This window comes from Megachile rotundata, chromosome 10 (genome assembly GCF_050947335.1).
Source record: "Megachile rotundata isolate GNS110a chromosome 10, iyMegRotu1, whole genome shotgun sequence".
In the NCBI taxonomy this organism is placed as follows: Eukaryota; Metazoa; Arthropoda; class Insecta; order Hymenoptera; family Megachilidae; genus Megachile; species Megachile rotundata.
Window position 1 is genome coordinate 12,332,710 of NC_134992.1, and position 23,889 is coordinate 12,356,598.

The 23,889-nt window shown below is 36.2% G+C and overlaps 1 protein-coding gene across 10 annotated transcripts in view; it reads right to left on the reverse strand.

Moving 5' to 3' along the window:
* The window catches only part of Atpalpha (sodium/potassium-transporting ATPase subunit alpha), a 132,397-nt gene that overhangs the window by 8,637 nt on the left and 99,871 nt on the right, over positions 1 to 23,889 (reverse strand). For 3 of the 10 annotated variants that reach the window (XM_012290255.2, XM_012290256.2, XM_076536331.1), the window contains exons 2-7: positions 19,049 to 19,129; positions 18,179 to 18,304; positions 15,630 to 17,355; positions 14,848 to 15,084; positions 14,048 to 14,349; positions 12,016 to 12,110 (exon numbers count right to left, since the gene is read on the reverse strand). In XM_012290255.2, the coding sequence (XP_012145645.1) occupies positions 12,016 to 12,110; positions 14,048 to 14,349; positions 14,848 to 15,084; positions 15,630 to 17,355; positions 18,179 to 18,304; positions 19,049 to 19,129 (2,567 nt within the window). Of the gene's footprint in view, positions 1 to 4,056; positions 4,152 to 12,015; positions 12,111 to 13,693; positions 13,789 to 14,047; positions 14,350 to 14,847; positions 15,085 to 15,629; positions 17,356 to 18,178; positions 18,305 to 19,048; positions 19,130 to 23,889 lie in introns of all 10 variants that reach the window. The other 7 variants (XM_012290257.2, XM_012290259.2, XM_076536333.1 and 4 more) reach the window with 5 other exon arrangements.

The window sequence follows — 23,889 nt, forward strand, 5'->3', positions numbered from 1 at the left end:
CGACGCGTTCAGTATTCCACGCGTTGTGAATTCGATGCGTGAGTATTCGACGCGTTGCGAATTCGACGCGTTCAGTATTCTACGCGTTGTGAATTCGATGCGTGAGTATTCGGCGCGTTGCGAATTCGACGCGTTCAGTATTCTACGCGTTATGAATTCGACGCGTTAAGTATTCGATGTGTTGTAAATTCGACGCGGTGTAAATTCGCCGTGCTGTTTATTCGTCGCGTAGAGTGTCCACGCGTTGGAATTCAGTACGTTGCGAATTCGTCGTATAGAGTATTCAACGCGTTGTAAATTCGCCGTGCTGTTTATTCGTCGCGTAGAGTGTCCGTCAAGTTGGAATTCAGTAGATTATAAATCCGGTGCGTTGTGAATGCTCGCGTTGCATACCGGCGTATCAAATATCGACGCATCGTAATTCGTCTCATTCAATTTAGTTGCATTATACGTCGACGCATTCTAATTTGATTCCTCTTATTTTAGCATGTTAAATGTCTCCTAGCGCGTGATATCAATACATCACATTTTGACATGTTATATCAATACATTTTACCGCACATTTCATCCAATTTATCAAGATTATAATATAATCTCTACTGTGTACAACCTTCACAGGAGAAGATAATGCAAATACTTCCTCTCCACGGCAATATAACGCGAGTTCTCTAAATCTTCCAATTCTCACAGGATCACCTCAGGATCCCCATTCCAAAATAAATCCAGCTCGCAAACAGCACAGAGAAAGAAAGAAAGATAGATAGAAAGATCAGATCCGCGTGGAAGACACGCGATCATGGTAAAAAAAGAACGGACAGAAGTCGCGGGACTTTGTGGATTCGAAAAGAAAGCTTATTACATAACGTCGGTGTGTTTTAGTCGTAGACTCGTACGCGTGTTAATTCGTCGATCAAACTGCTCAGGCCGTGCTTTCGTTCTCGTCGTTTCAAGCGTTGCTCTATTATGCATCTCTCTAAACTTTTCAATCTACGTTTCGTCCGACATTCGTCACAATTTTCCTTCATGTGTCACACCTCTTTCACCTTCATATTTTTTTTCTTTCTAAACACGCAACTTCAAAACGCAAAGCTGCAAACGGGCCAAGTTAGGCGCAGTCGTTCGGTTAATTTCGCTGTCTCAGAGACTCTAAGTGTGGCTAGAAAGCATTCGGCATTCCCAACGCTGTAATTCTTCTATTTGCACAGGATCAGGCGGAATTTGTCACAGTTTTTCAGATCTTGCAAAAATTAGTCTGGTCTGTGGAATTTATTTTGTTAAGCTTTCGTTTTATTAACACTAAAGTTGTTAAAATGACTGCTACAAGTACAGTCATGTACTTGTTATTACATATATTATTATGAAGTATAAATTTTGTTAAGCATTCCTTGAAATCAGTATTCATTTTCAACAAGATAAAGAATGTGTGTACTATTTTACATTTCGTTTGTTTATTTTTTAACTTCATTTTTAATTTCAAATTAAGTGCACATCGAAGGTAGGTTTAGTGTTAAAATTTCTGATAGAAACATCTTTTTATGAGACATCTTTTCTGACAGATGTCTGAGGTATTTTTGACAAACTCAAAAATTGTTTGACTAAAAAAAATTGTTAAGAATACAAATTATTTAATTAATGTTTACTATCTTCTTTGGTTACAAATTATAAATACAGTAATTCTACCTCTTTGTACACATATTTAAAAAAATGTGAAAGTAAGTAATTGTGAAATTTTAATTTAAGTTTGAATTTCTTTTCTGTTATTGAAAAACGAAACCTTAAGGAGAGAGATTTATTCCAAGACTCAGACTTATTTTTGAGCAAGAAATTAGCGTGCCACGAATTCTGCCATACCCTGTACAAGTTGCTGTGCTATCACTAATCAACTAGTATTCTAGAGATGTGTTTCTTTCTTTTTGTCTGGCTGGGAAAACGTAGAGTGTCAACCTTAGTTTTTCTTTTTGTTTCTTTTGCACCATTCCATTATCTCGACCCAGCCTATACGAGTTATGTCGCTGGTAAAATGGGGTGGTATTGTTCGGTGATTGTGTCTTGCAAGGAATTGTGAATTCGGAGACGCGAGAATTTAGAGATTTGAAAATGTAGAAACTGTGAAATTTAGAGATATAATTGGAAATTTAGAAATTCAGAAATGTGGAAGCTTGGAAATTTAGAAATATGAAAATTTGAAAATTTAGAAACAGGGAAGCTTGAAAATCTAGAGATATACTTGGAAATTTAGAAATATGGAAATTTGAAAATTTAGAAACGTGGAAGCTTGGAAATCTAGAGATATACTTGGAAATTTAGAAATATGGAAATTTGAAAATTTAGTAACATGGAAGCTTGAAAATCTAGAGATATGATTGGAAATTTAGAAATATAGGAAATTGAAAATTTAGAAACATGAAGCTTGAAAATCTAGAGATATACTTGGAAATTTAGAAATATGGAAACTTGAAAATTTAGAAACAGGGAAGCTTGAAAATCTAGAGATATACTTGGAAATTTAGAAATATGGAAATTTGAAAATTTAGAAACGTGGAAGATTGAAAATCTAGAGATATGCTTGGAAATTTAGAAATATGGAAATTTGAAAATTTAGAAATGCAGAAACTTGGAAATCTAGAAATTTAGAAATATAGGAATTTGAAAATTTAGAAATATGTGAACTTGGAAATTTAGAAACGTGGAAACTTGAAAATTTAGAGATATGTGAACTTGGAAATTTAGAAACATGAAAACTTGGAAATCTAGAAATTTAGAAATACAGAAACTTGGAAATTTAGAAATATGTGAACTTGGAAATTTAGAAACATGAAAACTTGAAAATTTAGAAAAAAAGAAATCTAAAAATCTAAAAATAAACTTGAAAATTTAGAAAAATATAAACTTGAAAATTGGAAACTAAGAAACTGAAAAATGAAGAAATGATAAAAGAAAATATTCCGAGTAAGGTTGAAATTAATTAGGATCGAGATAACTGGATAGTACTTGTTCTCTTCTTTCGCTAATTAAAATTATCCCTGTGACAAATCTCTCGGGTTTGAATCGATACCGCGACGGGAAAAAAGAACGTTCATTTCGATACATATCGATGGTTATCGTTTCTGTATACCCGACGAACAAGTGCAAACGACAGTGCGCACATTGAAAACGATAAAAATACACTTTCATCATTGTCGCGTGCAGTAAAATAAAGATCAAGCTAGTGACCATCGAGACAACGATAGAAAGATAGACAGAAACAGAGAGATCTGTAATTTAGAAACAAAATGTACGGCATCGACATTTCAGTAGACACTCTGACGATCAATTGTGTATAAACAATCATGTTTGGTGTGGAAGAGTGGCCAAATTTTAATAATTTAATTATACTTCGTTTCAAGTTAACGTACTTCAATTCAATATATTTTAGTTCAATTAATTTGTATGTGTCATTCAATTCTATGTATTTAAATTCCACGAAATTCAATTCGACGCGAGGTGTTCAATTTTACACTATTCAATTTCATTCAGATTTGATGCGATTTTACTTATTTCAATTCAACCAAGCGTTTCAATTCATCTCCAATCACAATTTTAATTCAACATGTCTCATTCAATGTCATATTCATATGTCACATGTCATATTCAATTTTGATTTAACGTGATTCAATTTTGCGCTTCGAAGATCAGAATGCATTCATTATTCCAAAAAAAAAAACAACAGTATTACATATTATTCAAAGAAACAGTATTAAAGATAATTCAAAGAAACAGTATTAAAGATAATTTCAAAAAAATAGTCGTAAAGACAATTTCAAAAAAATAGTAGTAAAGACAATTTCAAAAAAATAGTAGTAAAGAGAATTTCAAAAAAATAGATAATTTGAAAAAATAGTATTAAAGATAATTTGAAAAAAAGATAGTTGAAAGTAGATGAAAGATAAATTTGGCCACTCGTGTGTGCCGTGTCGTGTGTCGCACGATGTCGTGTATCTGGTCTGTCTGCGATTGAATAAGTGCATGGTTTCTCTAGGGTTATTGGTTTCTCTGGTGGGTAGTTTTGAGACCCACCTTCGGTTGACAAGATTGTCTCTGTAAGGATCGCGGGGCTGCCGTTTCATAATGTCCGACTCCGGTGCCTCGTAAGCTAGCGAGATGGCCGGCACCTGCCATCCACCATTGATTAGAAAAAATGTGTGCCAAGCACCCCGTACACCGTTACAAGTATAGTAATACACGTAGCCATATTTACATATATATTTACAAAATCAGTTTCGTACACAGTCACAGCGAAAGAGACGAAGAATTTTTTATTACCCTCCTTTCCCGTTTTCTAATTTTAACGGAAGAATTTCCTGAGATTCGCTCGACTATTTGTAATTAATTTAAGTTACAAGTTAAGACTTTAAGTAAAGGGAAAGTCGGAGGAAATTGTTGATATGGAAATAGATACGGAAATTTTCAGTTTGGAATTTGTTTCTTGTTGATACTTTATGCTCGCGATTTAACCCATTCGCTGTGAGGTTCGACAAAATGGCGGCACTCCATTGCGAGACTTAACCTAAACTCGGTCTAACTTAACCGTAACTTAACTTAACCGTAACTTAACGGTTGTAGGAAGATGTTTAAAAAACTTGAGCAATCGCTGCTCAATTGGTATAAAAAATTTGAGTGAAAAACCTCGATGGCAAAAATATTTTATGAACCTTGACTGCCACAGTGAAAATTGACCAGAATATATGTTACATGCAAATAAATAATTTTCCTTTATAATTTTCTATATCATCCAATATTTCTCCTGAAATTTATTCTATCTTGAATTAGTTTGCAAGTCAATGGGGACCATGACAGTCAACTTAAAAAAATAACGTCTGAAGACAGTGAAAGGGTTAAATAACTCAAGTTGAGCATTTCATCAAAATTCCCCGCTCTTTCCTGCACTTTGTACAAGATGCTCCATTTCTGTTAGTACCTTAACCCATTAATACCCAAAGTTCCCTTTATGCAACCTTTTAACCATGTAGTACTTTTTAACAAGTTTATCTATAAACGTTTATTTACTGTTTTCTTTTTCCTTTCTATTAAATACTTAGGTTAATTATTTTTATTGGGGTAAACTGTACATTTGGTATTTTTAAGTGGATCTCTGGTTTTAACTTGTACATTAATGTCAAATTAAATGTAAATTTTTCAATGCAAAATTAAATGTAAATTTTTAATCTAAAATTAAATGTAAATCTTTTAATGTAAGATTAAATGTAAATTTTTAAATCTAAAATTAAATGTAAATTTTTTAATGTAAAATTTTAATGTAAAATTAACAAATTAATGTTGAAGTACATTAATGTAAAAGTATATTTGTAATGTACATTTGTAATGTAAATAAAAGTTGAAGTAAATCAGTAATGAATTAAAAATGTTCAATTTTGAAATACATTCTAAAAACAAAAGGCAGTAAGAAATTACTGAAATTTGACAGAGTGATCATATACAATAGTGGTCATTGTCAATTGTAACAATAATTGTCCAATGATTTTACATTAACACAAAGTACAAAATTTTTAAAAAATATCAACACTCACCTCACTGAGTTATATTTAAAAAATGAATCAAACATCTACATCATAATGAACTACATTAAAAATAATTCATATAACAAACTACAATTAAAAATAATTCATATAATGAACTACATTAAAATTAATTCATATAATGAACTACATTTAAAATAATTCATATAATGAACTACATTAAAAATAATTCATATAATGAAGTACAATTAAAATAATTCACTTTACAATAAAAGTAAGTTACATATTACAGAAATATAATAAAATACAAATAAAAAACTGATACCCAACATATAATTCTTGTCAAGCTTGTTAATTACAGTACCCGTTAGTACAGTTTACTCGATGACAAAAAACATTCTGAACATAGAAAAATTTCTACAAAAATATATCACTGTTAGTGAGGTCACGCGATATCGCGTGAGGGAATTGTCTCTGAACTGCCACGCCATATCGAGTGATGTCAAACTGTGTTAATTACCTGTTTGTCAGTATTTTATTACACAAAATGATTCACAGTTTCGAGCTTTGGGAATTAATGAGTTAAACACGTCCCTGGTGCACGGACAGAATTTTATTTTTCAAACTTAGTTTCTGTAAAAAATGTATAAAGTCTAATGAGACGATAGAAACTTCTACAGGTGAAATTTTGAGTTTGTTGAAATTTTAAGTTTGTTTTTCTCAAGAAATGTTGAGAATCGCAGTAAAAATTCTGTCGATTGCAGAAGGACTCCCGTAACACCATATGCACATGGACCCATGAAAATTCCCGCAACAGCGACATTCACGCACGCTGTTATCGTGAAATTCAAAGGAGTAAACAGAAAAAGAAAAGAAAACTTCGCTCGGTCGTTCACAGCGGCCGTTAGAAAGGTTGCCAGTCGCAGAAGTGGTAGAAGGCAGCGGCGGTAGGCAGCGCATTACAGAATAAAATTGTGAGAGGACTGTAAAGAATCCAAAAAGGAAAAAAAGACGAAAGGAACTGCAAAGAATCATGACACGCCTAAAAAAAGGTTCCCAAGAAAAAAAGGGGGGAAAAAAATAATAAGAGAATGTAATAAAGAAAGGTGCCATCGTTGCGTTGCTTGCTTGCTCATTCTTTTTTGTCCACTTTTCTCTGTTTTCTCGCATTTTTCCTTGCTTTTCATTCCCTCGATATGCAATGGTGGTTCAATACAAAACGGAGAAGAAACGAAAAGGCAAATATTATTATAGTAAAATAGCAGCAGCTGTGACAGAATCAAAAACTGAAATACGACAGGAGAGAATCGCTAGAATAATCGAAATGCGTGATAAAGAAGTGGAAGAGGGTGAATGGAAAGAAGAGGATATTTTAAAAACGCTACGAATATATTTGATGGACAGTGGATCGATATGATGATGTTACTAATAATACTGATGAAACTAGGACGGTGATTAATAATAACGATGATAATGATGACACGGCTGGTAATTAACATGGGGATGAATGATAAATATATATAAAGAGCTAACATGTATGCAAGTAGTATAAAATTGAAACTGGACTAACTAGTTCTGACGAGTGTCGTTGATCGCAATTTGTAATTACTTCTTTAATTAACGTTGTCAGAGAAGACTCAAGTGGAAAGTTATAGTATTTTATTATAGCAAGTATAGAATGTTTCAAGGAAGATTTATGAACATTTTTTGGTTTGGAATAAATTCAGTGTTTTATATAATATTTATAATATATCAAGTATTAAGGGTGTGAAGGGGAAAACAAATTAAAGAATTTAAGTTAAAAATTGATTTTTGATATTGGAAATTTAGAAACTTATTTAAGAGTGTGGAAATTGAGAGACTGGAAAATTGATGAAGACAAGAATTAATTTTCAATTTTGGGAAATTTGAAATTTACTATTTTGGTTATTTAAGAGTTTGAAAATTAATAAACTGGAAAAGTGATGAAGACAAGGATTAATTTTTAATTTTGGGAAATTTGAAGTTTACTATTTTGTTTATTTAAGAGCTTGGAAATTAATAGACTGGAAAATTGATGAAGACAAGGATTAATTTTTAATTTTGGAAAATTTGAAATTTACTATTTTGCAGATTTGAGAGTTTGGAAATTAACAGACTGGAAAATTGATGAAGACAAGGACTAATTTTTAATTTTGGAAAATTTGAAATTTACTATTTTGCTTATTTAAGAGTTTGGAAATTAAGAAACTGCAAAATTCAGAAATTTGAAAATTTTAAACTGGGAAATTAAAATCTTGGAATTTCAGGAATGCAAAAATCTATAAATTTGATAATTTAGAAAATTTAGAAAATGTAGAAAATCAAGAAAATTTAGGAAAATTTAGGAAAATTTAGGAAAATTTAGGAAAATTTAGAAATTTGGAAATATTCAATCTTGAAAATTTTAAACTGGGAAATTAAAATCTTGGAATTTCAGAAATGCAAAAATCTATAAATTTGATAATTTAGAAAATTTAGAAAATTTAGAAAATGTAGAAAATCAAGAAAATTTAGGAAAATTTAGGAAAATTTAGAAATTTGGAATTATTCAATCTTGAAAATTTTAAACTGGGAAATAAAAATCTTGGAATTTTAGGAATGTAGAAACCTATAAATTTGAAAATTTAGAAAATTTAGAAAAATTTGGAAATTTGAAAATTTAGAAAAATTCAGAAAATTGAAAATTTTCAATTTAAATCTAAAAATTTAGAAATTTAAAAAAATTTAGAAACCTTGCAAACTTAGAAACGAAAGTGTCTTCAAACTGTTTGCGAAATAATTTCAAAAATTGCAATAAATTTTACCGGACCGATCAACGACACTAGCCCGACTAAATCGACTAAACCGCAAATTCTGAAAAGTCGATTCGCTCGATGCAGAAGTGTAGACAGTAAAGTGTAAATCCTTAACTAGATATCAAACTACGTGTTTAATTAAAAGAGCAAACAACAACAACAACAACGAATCTATTCTGCATCGATCTAAGCGAGATTCGACTCCGTTCTACGAATCGTTGGCGTGTTAACTCGTGTAAAGTCGACTTTCCATTCGACGTTCGTGTACACCGTAGGAAATAAATATCTGGAGCAAAGAATTCACATATTATGATGTTCAGAAAAAGTTGTATTCATCGTCCAAAGATAATTAGAAAAAACAAGCGAACGAGATCTCCCAAGGAAAATTGAAGGATTGAAAAGCGGTGTCCAAATATTCGGACTGGAAATGGTAAAAAAACGATCCTGCAATTACTGGTATCACCTGGTGCAACTTCCGGGCTAGGATCATGTGCGGTGATAAAACGAGATTTAAAAAAAGGGGTAGAAAAGAGGACCATCCGCTAGCAGGAGCGTAAAAAAGATTAAGAGAGAAACATTGTACTCAACTTCCTGTTCTGTTGTTTTGCGGCGACATGGACGATCGACAACCGAATCTTTTTTGTTTCGGGGTTTTACAAAAATAAGGCGGGGAGAGTTTAGAGAATAAAAGCTTGAGGAGGTGACAAAGAATCAAGATAAAGATAGAAAGGAAGTGTAGAGAAAATAGAAAGAAAGGTGAAAGATTTGAAAGAGATCGGCTTACCTTTGACGTTAAAAACGACACTAATTTACAAGCGGAATCATCGAAAGCAAACTTCATTGGCTAATTTCTGTAGTTTCGCAGAGAAACAACCTGAGAGAGATAAACTTTACGATTGCTCGTTCTACGATTCTTTATCATTATTTTTATTAAAATAGAGACAATTTTCTACGAATTTAATTTAGTCTAATTGTTCGGGTTATCAAAATTCATTCAACTGTATATAAATAGGTCAACATTAGTCAGTTTAGTTTTAGTATAAATCGATGCGTCATAAAGAGCGAGTAAGTAAATATTATGTGTGATAGAATTTCTGTTAAAACCGTTATATGTATATTTCAATAAATGTATATTATTCTGCAAATCCCATCACTAATGCTATATTTCTATGTTTCAGTATTTAGATGTCTTTCATGATGAAGATGAATTTCATATCTCTAAACTCAGACATCTTAAGATTTAAAGTAAATTAATTTGTTAAAGTTCATATTAAATTTGTTGAAATACATTAATTTGTCAAAGTTCATATTAAACTTGATAAACTACATTCATATCTTAAAGTTCATATTAAAATTACTAACGTACATTAATTTGTCAAAGTTCATATTAAACTTGCTAAACTGCATTCATTTCTTAAAATTCATATTAAATTTGCTGAAGTACATTAATTTGTCAAAGTTCATATTAAACTTGCTAAACTGCATTCACTTCTTAAAGTTCACCTTAAATTTGCTGAAGTGCATTAATTTGTCAAAGTTCATATTAAACTTGCTAAACTGCATTCATTTCTTAAAATTCATATTAAACTTGCTGAAGTAAATTAATTTGTTAAAGTTCATATTAAACTTGCTAAACTGCATTCATTTCTTAAAATTCATATTAAGCTTGCTAAACTGCATTCACTTCTTAAAGTTCACCTTAAATTTGCTGAAGTGCATTAATTTGTCAAAGTTCATATTAAACTTGCTAAACTGCATTTATTTTTTAAAACTCATATTAAATTTGCTGAAATACATTAATTTGTCAAAGTTCATATTAAACTTGATAAACTGCATTCATATCTTAAAGTTCATATTAAAATTACTAACGTACATTAATTTGTCAAAGTTCATATTAAACTTGCTAAACTGCATTCATTTCTTAAAATTCATATTAAACTTGCTGAAGTACATTAATTTGTCAAAGTTCATATTAAACCTGCTAAACTGCATTCATTTCTTAAAGTTCATATTAAAATTACTAACGTACATTAATTTGTCAAAGTTCATATTAAACTTGCTAAACTGCATTCATTTCTTAAAATTCATATTAAACTTGCTAAACTGCATTCACTTCTTAAAGTTCTTATTAAATTTGCTACAATACATTAATTTGTCAAAGTTCATATTAAACTTGCTAAACTGCATTTATTTTTTAAAACTCATATTAAATTTGCTGAAGTACATTAATTTGTTAAAGTTCATATTAAACTTGCTAACCTGCATTCACTTCTTAAAGTTCATATTAAATTTGCTGTAGTACATTAATTTGTCAAAGTTCACATTAAACTTGCTAAACTACATTCATTTCTTAAAATTCATATTAAATTTGCTGAAGTACATTAATTTGTTAAAGTTCACATCAAATTTGCTAATGTGCATTAATTTTTTAAAGTTCATATTAAATTTCCTAAAGTGCATTAACTTAATAAAATTCATATTTGATAAAATTCTCTAGTATTTAAAAAACTGTCTCCTCTAAATTCTTTGACCAAAATTTCAACCAAATTAAATTCGTAACATTCTCTGATCGTCTAACCTGCTAAAAAAATTAGCTTTTTATTTTGAGAATCGAATCGCGAACGAGCGGAACATCATCAAGATCCAGCGTAGAGTGGCGAATGCCCGTGTTGCGAAGACTTAAATATATAAAAAAGATTCGGAAGCTCAAAAAGTAAAGGAAAAATAAAAGGATACCCAATCACCAGATGCCCCGTTAGCACCCGCGTGCACAGCCCCATTCCGTTACCTTTCGTGTTAGTATTGGTCGTCCGGGACACCATAAAAGCCATCGAAAACAAATTAAACCCAGGCCTTTACGATCGGACCGTACGAAAGCAAGGGGTTGAAATAAGAAAAAAAAAGTATATGTAACAGACGACGGTCGGTATCTGGTACGAAAGCACGTGCGACAGAAGAATTTCTGTAATCTCGGGGGTTATGGACACTCGATGCAAACAACCATAAGTGTCTCGTTGGATAAAATAAACGAATTCAAGCAGGGGGTTGGTTGGTCGGTAAGAGACTTCCATCACCAAAATACGGACAAACAACACGTACGACGACAAGAAAACAACGTTTAATATATCGATAAATCAAACCGGCGGACGACTTAGGCTAGGGATTAATTTGCACACGAATCGTCTCTGATGGGCGTTTTGCTCGTTCAAGAAAGAGATAGAGAGAAAGAGAGAGAGAGAGAAAGAGAGAAAGAGATAGAAAGAGAAAGAAATAGAGACTCTCGTGGTCTGTGTCGATTTTTCTTCTTTTTTTTTCTTCGGTCATTTTTTTCAGTGTTTTTGAACGAGTACTATAGTCATACGAGAGACAGAACGAACTAGCTACTATACAATATAACCAATAGGAAGTGTAAGTAAGAAGTGTGTAACGACCAATATAGACAATATAGGTAATAAAAGGAGAGAGCGATCGAGCGACCGTTATGATTCAATTCTCGAAGCCGTTCGAGAATTTTTTACAGAAACATTTAAAGCAACTTTTCAGTCTGCACGCTTCGAGAATCAAAAACAGTTCGTGTCACCGATTACCCTTTCTGACCAATATAAAAATAAGTATCAATCGGTGTAGTAGTAGTAGTAGTAGTTTTTTTTGTCAAGGCTCAGGTTATGTTGTTGATGTGTTACCTTTCGTTAACTAGCTTGTCAGTGAACGGGTTTCGTGGATGTCGCTTCATAATATCGCTCTCTGCCTCCTCGTAGGCAAGTGAGATGGCTGGCACCTGACGTCACATTATCAACAGGCTCTCAGTAACAACGCCAACACAGAATTAAAATCGTGAGTATCGTTCGTGATGATCGCGTGACATACGATGCACACCGGTTACTTTATATTCACACCTCGGTGGTGCAAGCTATCAAGTATGTTAGAGCTGTAAGTATGCTTAGAGACTGGTAACTATTAATTTTCTGTATGGTACTTTATGATGGAGCAGGTTGTAAAATATACTAACTTCATCAGACAGAAATTTATTATGTAAGACTCTATTTTGGTAAATCAAGTAATCAGTACACTAACATGAGCACCAGAAACAAATTTACTATATAAGACTCTATGTTGGTAAAGCAAGTAATCAGTATACTAACATTAGCACTAGAAATAAATTTACTACATAAGACTCTATGTTGGTAGAGCAAGTAATCAGTATACTAACATTAGCACCAGAAAGAAATTTACTACATAAGACTCTATATTGGTAGAATAAGTAATCAGTACACTAACATTAGCACCAGAAAGAAATTTACTGCATAAGACTCTATATTGGTAGAGCAAGTAATCAGTATACTAACATTAGCACCAGAAAGAAATTTACTACATAAGACTCTGTATTGGTAGAGCAAGTAATCAGTATACTAACATTAGCACCAGAAAGAAATTTACTACATAAGACTCTATATTGCTAGAGCAAGTAGTCAAGTATGTTAAAGCTAGTAGTAAAAACCTTCATATATAATACTTGCTTCAGACTAATAAGTTAAGTGGTACAATACATCAACATCAGCAGGTGGACATTTACTAAACTTCATATTGGTAGAGTAAATAGTTAAGTACATCAAGTGTAATACATTTACTATATGACACATGCTCAAATTACTCTAACAGTACAAATTATGTTCAATGTTACTACAAAATGTTATTATAAAATGTTCAATGTTACTGAACAGAGGACCTGCTTCTCCAAAAAGAATAATTTTTCTCATGTATAAAAATAATAGTTATACTTTATCATATCAGTACCAACCAGAACATAAGATTAATATATGGTAATACTTGAAGCAATTTATTAAGACATTTGTGACCGGTGAGCACCGTGCGATGAGAACGCAGAAAGGTAAGCAAACAAATCAACTGAGAAAACTAAATCGAGCGGATCGATGAGGAAGGATACGAAGGATTATCGAGGGGATGATACCGAGGGGTGTTCTCCTGGACGATCTCTGAGACTGGCTTCGTAGCTGGAAAAACTTGTCATCATATTCAACGTCACGAGTGTCCTGATTCTATATATAACTCGCTCGTTAAATTATCCATCGACGGTCTACTTTTGTCCGGGCGATACAGTCTCAAGAATCAAGACACTGCATGAAAAATTCATATCGCATAAAAATACATGGTCTAGATTCGTTCGAAGGTTAAATCCGCAAGTGTCCAGCTGCTCACCTAAAAGTATGAAAGATTATAAACAAGTTAGATCTAGCTTCGAAATTTCGGGTCCTAAGCGTGGGTCTGGCGTACTGCGATACTGCGGTCTAGCCTAAACAAAGTACACAATCTACGATCCGACAAATTGTCGGAGAAATGAACCTTTCGTTGACGAGGTTGTCCCTGGTGGGATCGCGAGGCTGCCTTTTCATAATGTCCGACTCGGCGTGCTCGTACGCCAGAGATATGGCAGGCACCTGACAAACCATCATACATTTCATCCTTAAAATCCCAACCAGCCTAAACAGCTCGACTGGGTCGAGATCACACAAGGTACAGTTTTAACATCGCTGAAAATGTTCGGTTACGCGAGAAGAACCTCGACGAGTCTTCAGGAGATCCCGTTCGTTGCCGATCAAAGATCTCCTCGAAGAGTCGTCTAATTCTCTGGGTCTTCCCGACATTTCGCCCGCTCCTCATCGGGAACGAGCGAAGAATAGTTAGGACGTTACTCACCATGTCAGTTCCCAAGTCGATGCAGAGAATAGTGACGGTACCGAGAGGCAGAGGTATATCGCAAAGGATAAACGCCAGGAAGGGTGAGATCTCGGGGATGTTCGAGGTCAGGGTATACGCGATGGACTTCTTCAGGTTGTCGAAGATCAGACGTCCCTCTTCGACGCCTGTCACGATCGAGGCAAAGTTGTCGTCGAGCAGAATCATGTCGGCTGCCTGTTTGGACACGTCCGAGCCAGCGATACCCATAGCTACACCGATGTCGGCCTTCTTCAACGCGGGCGAATCGTTCACACCATCACCTACAATGTTTAGTTTCTTTCAAATCTGCTCCTTTCTTCGTCTACTTTTGGGTAATTCGGGATCAAATGGTTCTACCAAACTCTAAGACAAATACGAATGATCGAACGTACCGTTTTTATAGTGCACCACTAAGTCGATCTGTGAATTGAGTTTAGCACGAAGTACATCTTATGCAGTGCCTTTTGAACGGATTAGGCTTGTGTTAAACTCTAAGAGGATTTCAGGGTCTGTTGGTGCAGTTGCTTAACAGTGAATCAGGTGTCCTCATGAATAAAATTCTTATACACTCGGTTTCGTATGAAGAGGTTTATCAAACCAGAGCTCCTTACATTCATGAGGACATCTGAAGACATCTCAGGAGGATACAGTCTCTATTATCCTGCTGACAATTGTGTTCAGAAAACAGGGTCATACTCTTCCTATCCTCGTGAGAGTGTGACAGTGTTCAGAGGAGATTACGAGCGTCGTTAGTGTTTTTAGAGAGATAAACTGCGTACCAGTTACGGCGACGATGGCACCCATTCGCTGGCAACCTTCGACGATGATGAGCTTCTGCTGTGGCGAGGTACGGGCGAACACAATTTCGGTGTGGTACCTGAGAATCTCGTCCAGTTGGTCGGAATTCAGTTCCCTGAGTTCAGTTCCGTGAATAACAGCGGCCTTGGCCTCGCGAGGATTCACTTCGGACACTGGGATGTTCAACCGTTGGGCAATGTCCTCAACGGTTTCATTACCTAAGCAAAAACATCGTTATGTTATGCACTGTCTTCAAAGGTTATTAACTGCTTCGTTCATAAGGTAATCTCAATTGTGGGCCATTTCACACTTAAGCTTTTTGTCGACATTTACAGAGAGTTTCAAAACAAAGTCATGAATATTTCATAAGCAAAGTTTCTTTGCGTTTACACTTGTTTATCTCCGGTGAAGATACAGAAAACAAGTTTGGAGAAAGTTTGTCTCTAATTGATAGAACCGCCCATTTATGTAAATGAGGTCTTTAAAACATTCTGTTATGTGAGCATCCAAAAAGGTGGACATAGCTGTTGAATGTTAGAAATGGTAGAAAAAGTTACAGGTAGAGAATTAATGACTGAAGACACTAGAAGATCACTTATAAATGATGATACTAATATACAGAATAAAGTAGTCAGACTGTCAATGAAACTCTCTGGTAATTAACAAGTGGTCATAATTTGAAGGTGGACCACAAAGCTGATGCCTATCCTAATCACCCAGTGATTTATACTTGTAAGAATGGAAGACGTGAAAGGAGAGTCACCTTCAGAGATGATGCCGACGGATTTGGCAATGGCTTTGGCAGTGATCGGGTGATCGCCGGTAACCATGATGACCTTGATACCGGCTGAACGGCATTTGGCGACCGCGTCGGGCACCGCAGCCCTGGGCGGGTCAATCATGGACATGAGGCCCACGAAGCGGAGTCCATCGACCGGGAAGTTGGGATCGTCGCAGTTGAACTTGAAGCCGATCGGGAATTTGTCGGACGGCAGTGTGTAGTCACAGAAGCCGAGTACACGTTCGCCAAGACCGCCGAGCTCGAGATAAGCGTTGTTGAAAGCTTCCTTCATCTCCTCGTCCAGGACCTTTTCTTTACCGCCAATGAAAATGGTGGAGCATCGGTCGAGGATTCTTTCCGGGGCGCCCTTCATTACCAGCAGATGTCTAGGATCGTCCGGATTGTCCGACTCGTGGATGGAGACCTGATACTTGTTGGTGGAGTTGAACGGAATCTCGCAGACCTTCTTGTTACGTTTCCTGATGCCCATCACGTCGCCCAAAGCCAGTTCCATACACTTCAACAGAGCAGCCTCGGACGCGTCACCGTTCACCTCTCTCTTCAGGATGGGTATTTCGTCTTGGCCAGGTTTGAACTCGGCTCGGTTGCAGAGGGTCGCGATCTTGGCTAACGCTTTGAAACCAGGACTCGTACGATCGTATTGTAAACCGGACTGATCCTCCGTGGTGTCGGCCTCGATGATCTGATTGTCGAACCACATGTGAGCGACGGTCATCCTGTTCTGTGTGAGCGTGCCTGTCTTGTCCGAGCAGATGGTCGACGTCGAGCCTAACGTTTCGACGGCCTCCAGATTCTTTACCAGACAATTCTTGGACGCCATACGCTTGGCGGTCAACGTCAAACACACGGTCACGGTAGCGAGCAAACCTTCCGGCACGTTAGCGACGATAATACCGATCAAGAAGATAACCGCGTCTAACCAATGGTAACCGAGAATGAACGCGATTATGAAGAAAGTTACACCGAGGAACACAGCTACGCCGGTAATCAAATGGATAAAGTGGTGGATCTCCTTAGCGATCGGAGTCTCACCGGTGTCAAGGCCGGACGCCAAACCGGCGATCCTTCCCATTACCGTCTGATCGCCACAGCAGATCACCACCCCTTTCGCGGTGCCTTCAACGGCATTCGTGGAGAAGAACGCAAGATTTTTCGTTTCTAACGGATTCTCGTTCGTGAACTCTGGAGACCTCGATTGCGGCTCGGATTCACCCGTCAGCGACGAGTTGTCCACCTTGAATCCACGCGATTCGATGATTCTGATGTCGGCCGGTATACGATCGCCGAATTTCACCTCGACAACGTCGCCAAGCACCAATTCCTCCGCCCTCAGTGTCAGTTTCTCGCCCTCTCTGATCACGGTCGCGAACTGCGGTACCATGTTCTTGAACGATTCCATGATTTTGCTGGACTTGCTCTCCTGGTAGTACGAGAATATGCCCGTTACTATGACCACCGCCGCCAACACGATACCCAGGTACAAATTGTCGTCGTTCGGATCCTCGCTGGTCGTCGCTTGGATCGAGTACGCGATGAAGCAGAGGATCGCACCGATCCACAACAGCAACGCGAAACCACCGAACAGATTCTTGCAGAATTTCACCCATTCTGGCGTCTGTTTCGGTGGCGTTAACGAGTTTGGCCCGTCCCTCTCCAGATTCTCCTTTGCCTTTGCATGGCTGAGGCCCTGAAATCATATTTTCATACATTAATTTTCGTATCGTTTATGAAATTATAGAACACTATAAAATTATTCAAGATATTAAATACTTCGTTTATAGATTTCTTTCACTTGGACTCTAGGAAACCTGTGCTTTCTGAATTTTTCAAACTTTTAGATCTTCAATTTACCGAATTGAACGTACGTTTCAATCTTACGATTCGTATGTAAGATTTCATGTTAATCCAGCATTTTTAATTTGTTATTAAGCTAAGATTTTCAGCTTGTATTTCATATCACGGTTTCTGATTTCTTAGTTTCTGATCATCCCGAAGATTCGCTTAAAACATCAAGAGTGATATTATTTCGTTTAATGTTTTAAGCAAATTTGCATCGGGTCGGTAACGGATTTTAAAATTAGTTAATTTCATGACAGCGTTATCCGAGCTTTAAATAATTCAATCGATCGACCAACACGATCCGTGCATCACAAGAGAAAATTCTCCTATTTGCGTCAGCGACCTCGTTAAATAATAATCAGTCTAAATGCGGACACGAATAGAACGGTTTGAAATGCGACAAATCTATTTTGTGTCAATAATTCTATTCGGTGTTCGAATTTCAATGTGAACTGAATTCGGTATTGGAATACTTTTTGATCGAATTTCAACTTTCGACTGCTTGTTCTTTAAATTTGGGTATCGATCTTTATTTAAATGTTAATTATTAAATTTTAGCGAGGATATTAAATTTTAGAATTTAGAAAAGTCACTGAAATTTGATATTAAAGTTACTTGAAATTTTACAACTGAATTGACAATTCGGTTGTAAACGAATGCATTCAACTTACGTTTTCGGGGTGCGTCTGAAATCTCTGATACAGTTCTTCAGGGGTGATTTTGTGGAAGTCAATATCCAACTCCTGTTTCAAGTCATCTAAATTGTCCGTCCTCCGCTTTGGGTTCTTCCGCCGCGACTGTTCAACAAAAAACATAGTTGATTTCTTGTTAGTCACGGAATTAAATGATTCTCCCGAGATATTTGGATGGAAACCTCAAGGTGTTAAAGAACAAGGAAATGTGATTATAGGAAGATGTATATGTAATTATGTAAAGATAATTGTATTAATATTAAACATTGGAAGGATATTAATACCATGAAGATTTAAGTTAACACCAATTTTAAATAATTCTTTATATTTTGTTTTAGCTTACTAATTCTTTTATTGATAAAATAAGTTGTTGTCTTTGAGTAATATTTAATTTAATATTTTCCTAAGCTTTCTATTGTGCAATGTTTGCACTACAGGTAATTTTTCTATAAAATCTATTTAGGATTAAGGGTTTAAGGATTCAGGTAATCACCACACCATCACAATACTTCACAATTTCAAGTTACATCACCCGAACATGAAGAATCAGATGTACTTAAAATTAATCATCGAAAGACCCAGCACCAAGAATAGTTAGTGTAAGAAATGACTAAAATACTGTGCTAGTTAATCAACGAAGAAGAAGAAGAAAGAACTGCAGAAATATTTGAAGATATAGTATTTTGATTTTTATTAGATTCTGTAGAAAGTCAAATGTTGAAATTAGTTTGAAACGAAGCACCAAGAAGAAGAAGAAGACGAAGCAGATATAGAAATGTTCACCACCGACGCAAGTCTCAGAAGCTATAAAAACTTTGACAGGACCGGAAGTCCTCTTTTCCATAATACCTTGTACATTCCATCGGCTGTTATGTTGTCGTCGCGAATTTTCGGTAACGTGGCGACCCTGTACGAATCTGATCGGCCATGCTGTAAAATGTATGACAAAAAAAAACATGAGATGACGTGATTAAAAAAAACACATAAAAACAAGTCGGGAATAAATAAATTAAATAAAGGATTCGACGGTTCGATGATTTGGTGGCTGGTGTTTAATCTTGAGGTATGTTGTAATTGGGAGACAAGTAAAATTCTTGTTTCACTAATTTAAAACTTGTTAAAAGTGTTGTAGTCTGGTGAAGTATTTTGACCTCCACATTTCACATTTCCAAATATTCTTCGTCATTAATTTCTTCCTTTATTAGCATTAGGATTATCCAAAACGGTTTCATGTATTACGAAACTTTTTAAATTAAAAATTTACCAATTGCAAAATGTTACAAATTTCAACTTCATCAATTTTGTTGAAGAGTTCTTCCTAAAAAAATTGTTGCATAAAATTGTTTCAATATTAAATTTTCAATTTAAGTTGCACAAATAATGTCTACTGTAAATTGGGATTTAATGAATGCAACCTAGTTACGAACACAGAGGCACATTTTTGAAACACGTGGGCCGTGTAATTCGAACACGTGAGGGCTGAAGCCTAATTTTCAAGAGCGACCTCGGATAACGACCACTTCCGGTGCTGGTTCAATGGAGCACTCGTTGAAACCGTTCAATGGTGTCCCGTGATCGATAGTATCCTTCAACGAAACGATTTTGTGCAATTAAACACCTACCATTCGTTTACAATTTTTTTATTTTTTTCTCTTATTTTGATTGCATTATTTCATTTACTCTTTGCAAAATTAATTGGTACGTTAATAATATGATGTCTCTGTTAACCTAATTAGACAATTGTTTGAAGAAATGTTTTTCTGTATTTTCACTAAAAAATAAATTAACAAGAATAGATTAAATTTGTTCATAACAAATGCAAATATGACATATCTTCTTTTGAATAAAATTATAAAAATTCATTTAAATTAATTCATCATCCAAAACTTACGTCTGAGTCATACTTTGAATCATGTTATTCTTCAATAATAATAATGTTCACTAACAATGTTACATAAATTGAATTTCTTTTACAAAATTATTTTATAGAACACAAGTCACAAATCCTCAAAGGTAATACAATCAATCATACGTCTTTTCAATTTCTACTCTGTAAGACATACTCAGTTCCATAATATCAGAAGAATTAAACAGTACATTTAATAGTACTACATAAAAATAAGAACCCACTACAAGATTACATACATCCATCAAGATTTTCTCAACCAAAAAAAAAGATAAAAAAGTACCATCTCGAAAAGTACCACGAACGATAAAGCGCGATAAAAATGTCTTCGTGTTAAATCGAAGCTAAAATAGAGTCGCTGACAGTTCATTTATCAGTCAGAGCCCAAAACCATAACTAATCCAGTGGATCGATGAAACGATGTATCTTTTTCATGAAATACTAGGGGTGCAACCCCTCGTAAATTTCTGACTCGTGTGTCGACTTGCTAAGGCTTTTGAAGCTGCAAACGACCCCTCCGAGGCACGGCCGTGTTCTCATGGCCGGCGTTAGTGGATCGTTTGCATGCGTTCAAACGCCGGAGAAAATGAGATTACGTTTGTTCGAGACCGTCAGGAAAATTCTCCAGCACGGAGAAACGGTTAAGGCACATTTCAATTTGGACAAAACGCCGTGAATTGCGTCGTGGCGACTCTCAATTCGAATTTACGAACCGTGCCCAACGCAAATTGCCAGCTGAATTTCCTCGCAATTTCGTTCGAGATTCTCGAATACTTCGCTACTTAACACGTTCGTGGAAGGTTCGTTTGTACGATTACTGATCTTGCGAATTTCGGTATTTGAGAATTGGGGGTTTGGGGAGAGGGAGATTTAGATATTTGGGGAGGGAGTTTGGGAATTGGAAATTTGGGGAAATGGGAATTTAGGGATGGAGGAATTCGGGGGTGTGGGAATTTGGGGAAGTAGGAGTTTGGGGATGTAAGAATTTGGAGGCGTAAGAATTTGGGGGGTGTAGGAATTTGGGAGTGTTGGAATTTGGGAGTGTAGGGATTTGAGGGTGTAGGAATTTGGGGAAGTCGGAATTTGGGAAAATAGTAATTTGGGGAAGTTGGAATTTGGGGATGTAGCAATTTGGGGGTGTTGGAATTTGGGGGTGTGGGAATTTGGAGAAATCGGAATTTGGGAAAATAGTAATTTGGGGAAGTTGGAGTTTGGGGACATAGGAATTTGGAGATGTAGTAATTTGGGGGTGTTGGAATTTGGGTGTGTAGGGATTTGGATGTGTAGGAATTTGGGGGTGTTGGAATTTGGGGGTGTGGGAATTTGGGTAAATAGGAATTCGGGAAAATAGTAATTTGGGAAAGTTGGAGTTTGGGGACATAGGAATTTGGGGATGTAGCAATTTGGGGGTGTTGGAATTTGGGTGTGTAGGGATTTGGATGTGTAGAAATTTGGGGGTGTGGGAATTTTGGTAAATAGGAATTCGGGAAAATAGTAATTTGGTGAAATAGAAATTTGAGAAAATCGAAATTTCGGAAAATAGTAATTTGCCTCCACAGAAATTAATAAATATAAAAATTTGAAAATTTGAAAACGTAATCATGTTGAAAAGAGTGAGATTTAAGGTGAGTCGATCGATCATACAAGTGTTGGCGTATCGATCGCAGTGCACGTGTGCGCGCACGATGTGATAATTGTCACTCGTCGCAGAAGAAGATTTTGCTAGCCGCAGTGCAGTAAATTGTCTCGACCTCTTGTCGACACGGAACGGTGATTGCAATCCCGAACGTGTCGCGGAAATAAGTGAAATAGATTGGCGCGTAGCCAGTGGTTCTCGATGTTAAACAAATCAACCTATTCGTAACAATTTTTCCTCTTCCGTATCCATTTTCTTGATTAAAAGAAAAGTTAAAGAAACAAGCTACTTTAAAAGAACAATTTCTTCGAGTAAGAAAATTTCAATTAATCGAAATTTCAATCAGCGAATATCGTTCGGTAAATGTTTTAACCTCGTTTCGTTATACAAAAAATTGTCAATCGCAATTATCGAAACAATCGGGCAAATAAATCGAGTTCAAACGAATTAAGTTCCCAATTAACAAAATTTTTGCTCCATCGAGTCGTTTTTCGCGTCGACCACTCGGCATCAATTCATCCGCGAGAAATGCTGATAATGATCGATCGATAACCGTTCCAGGTTTCGGAAAATTGCTGGCTGAGAGATTTCGCCGCGGAATCGTCGGATGATCCCGAAAAAAAAGGCCAGGATCGAACAAGCGGACGTACAGTCACGACGAATGCTCGCCTCTCTATTGATCCAAATGATACAGACACAAAGGTACATGTGGCTCTGTTCGTCAACGATTTTAACGAGCGCTGTATGTCGACGGCAGCTCTCGTTCCGTCCAAATAAATTGCTTCAGATAGCCTCGCGCTGTGTCATGTCATCTCGATCCGATATTTTGTATGACCGATATTTTAATACTTGCTTTCTCTCACGATTTTTGCGCTAACTTGTTCGGCTTTTATCGCCGATGATCGATTGGCAAACGACACTGTGAGTTTAGTCGCTTTTGGGGGTCGTAGATTAAAACTGTTACATTTGGAAGATATTGATAGATCGATAGATTTTCAATTTGTTTGATGTTGTTTTTAAAGTAATTGTAAAGAGTAGGATAGAGGAATAATTTGATGAAAGAACGCGTTGATTAACGCGACGAATAATTACAGTATATGGGTTATTGGAGCAAGTACATTGTTGATGAATTGGGAAGACAACGTTGACTGCACAGTGCGTCAAGAGGATGACGCACTAAATATACAACGCGTCAAATAGGTAGCGCATTGGTTATAGAACGTCAGTGTATAACGCAAGTTGACAATGCGTCGATTACACAATGCAATAATAATACAACGCATTGATCACACAATCCGTCAAGTGGACAACGCGTCAATTACACAACGCACTGATCACACAACGCGTCACCAAGACAGCGCATGAGACATACAGCACGTCCACAACACAGCGCATCGAGTATACGGCGCTTCGTCAAGACAACGCATCAAGTATACAGCGCATCACCAAGACAGCGCATCAGACATACAGTGCGTCGGCAACACAGCGCATCGAGTATACGGCGCTTCATCAAGACAGCGCATCAAGTATACAATGCATCGCCAAGACAGTGCATCACACATACAGTGCGTTGGCAACACAGCGCATCGAGTATACGGTGCTTCGTCAAGACAGCGCATCAAGTATACAACGCATCACCAAGACAGCGCATCAGACATACAGTGCGTCGGAAACACAGCGCATTGAGTATACGGCGCTTCGTCAAGACAGCGCATCAAGTATACAACGCGTCGCCAAGACAGCGCATATAGTATATAACGCATCATGAAGACAGCGCATCAATCATACAACGCATCGTAAAGACAGCACATCGATCATACAACTCATCGGGCATACAGCACATCAACAAGACAACACATCAGCCATACAGCGCATCAAATGAGACAACGCATCGCCTATACAACACATTAACTAGACAGCGCATCGATCATATAACATGCCAAGAAGACAGCGCGTTGACTATGCAGCGCGTTATATAAGACAGCGCGTCAATTGTATAACGTATCAGAAAGACAACGTATTGATTGTGCAATGCGTTAATTAGACAACGCTTTGATCAGCGTGTCAAGACAACGAGCACACAACACTTGAACTACATATTGCATCGATCATACAACGCGTCAACTCGGCAACACAGTAAGCAGATAT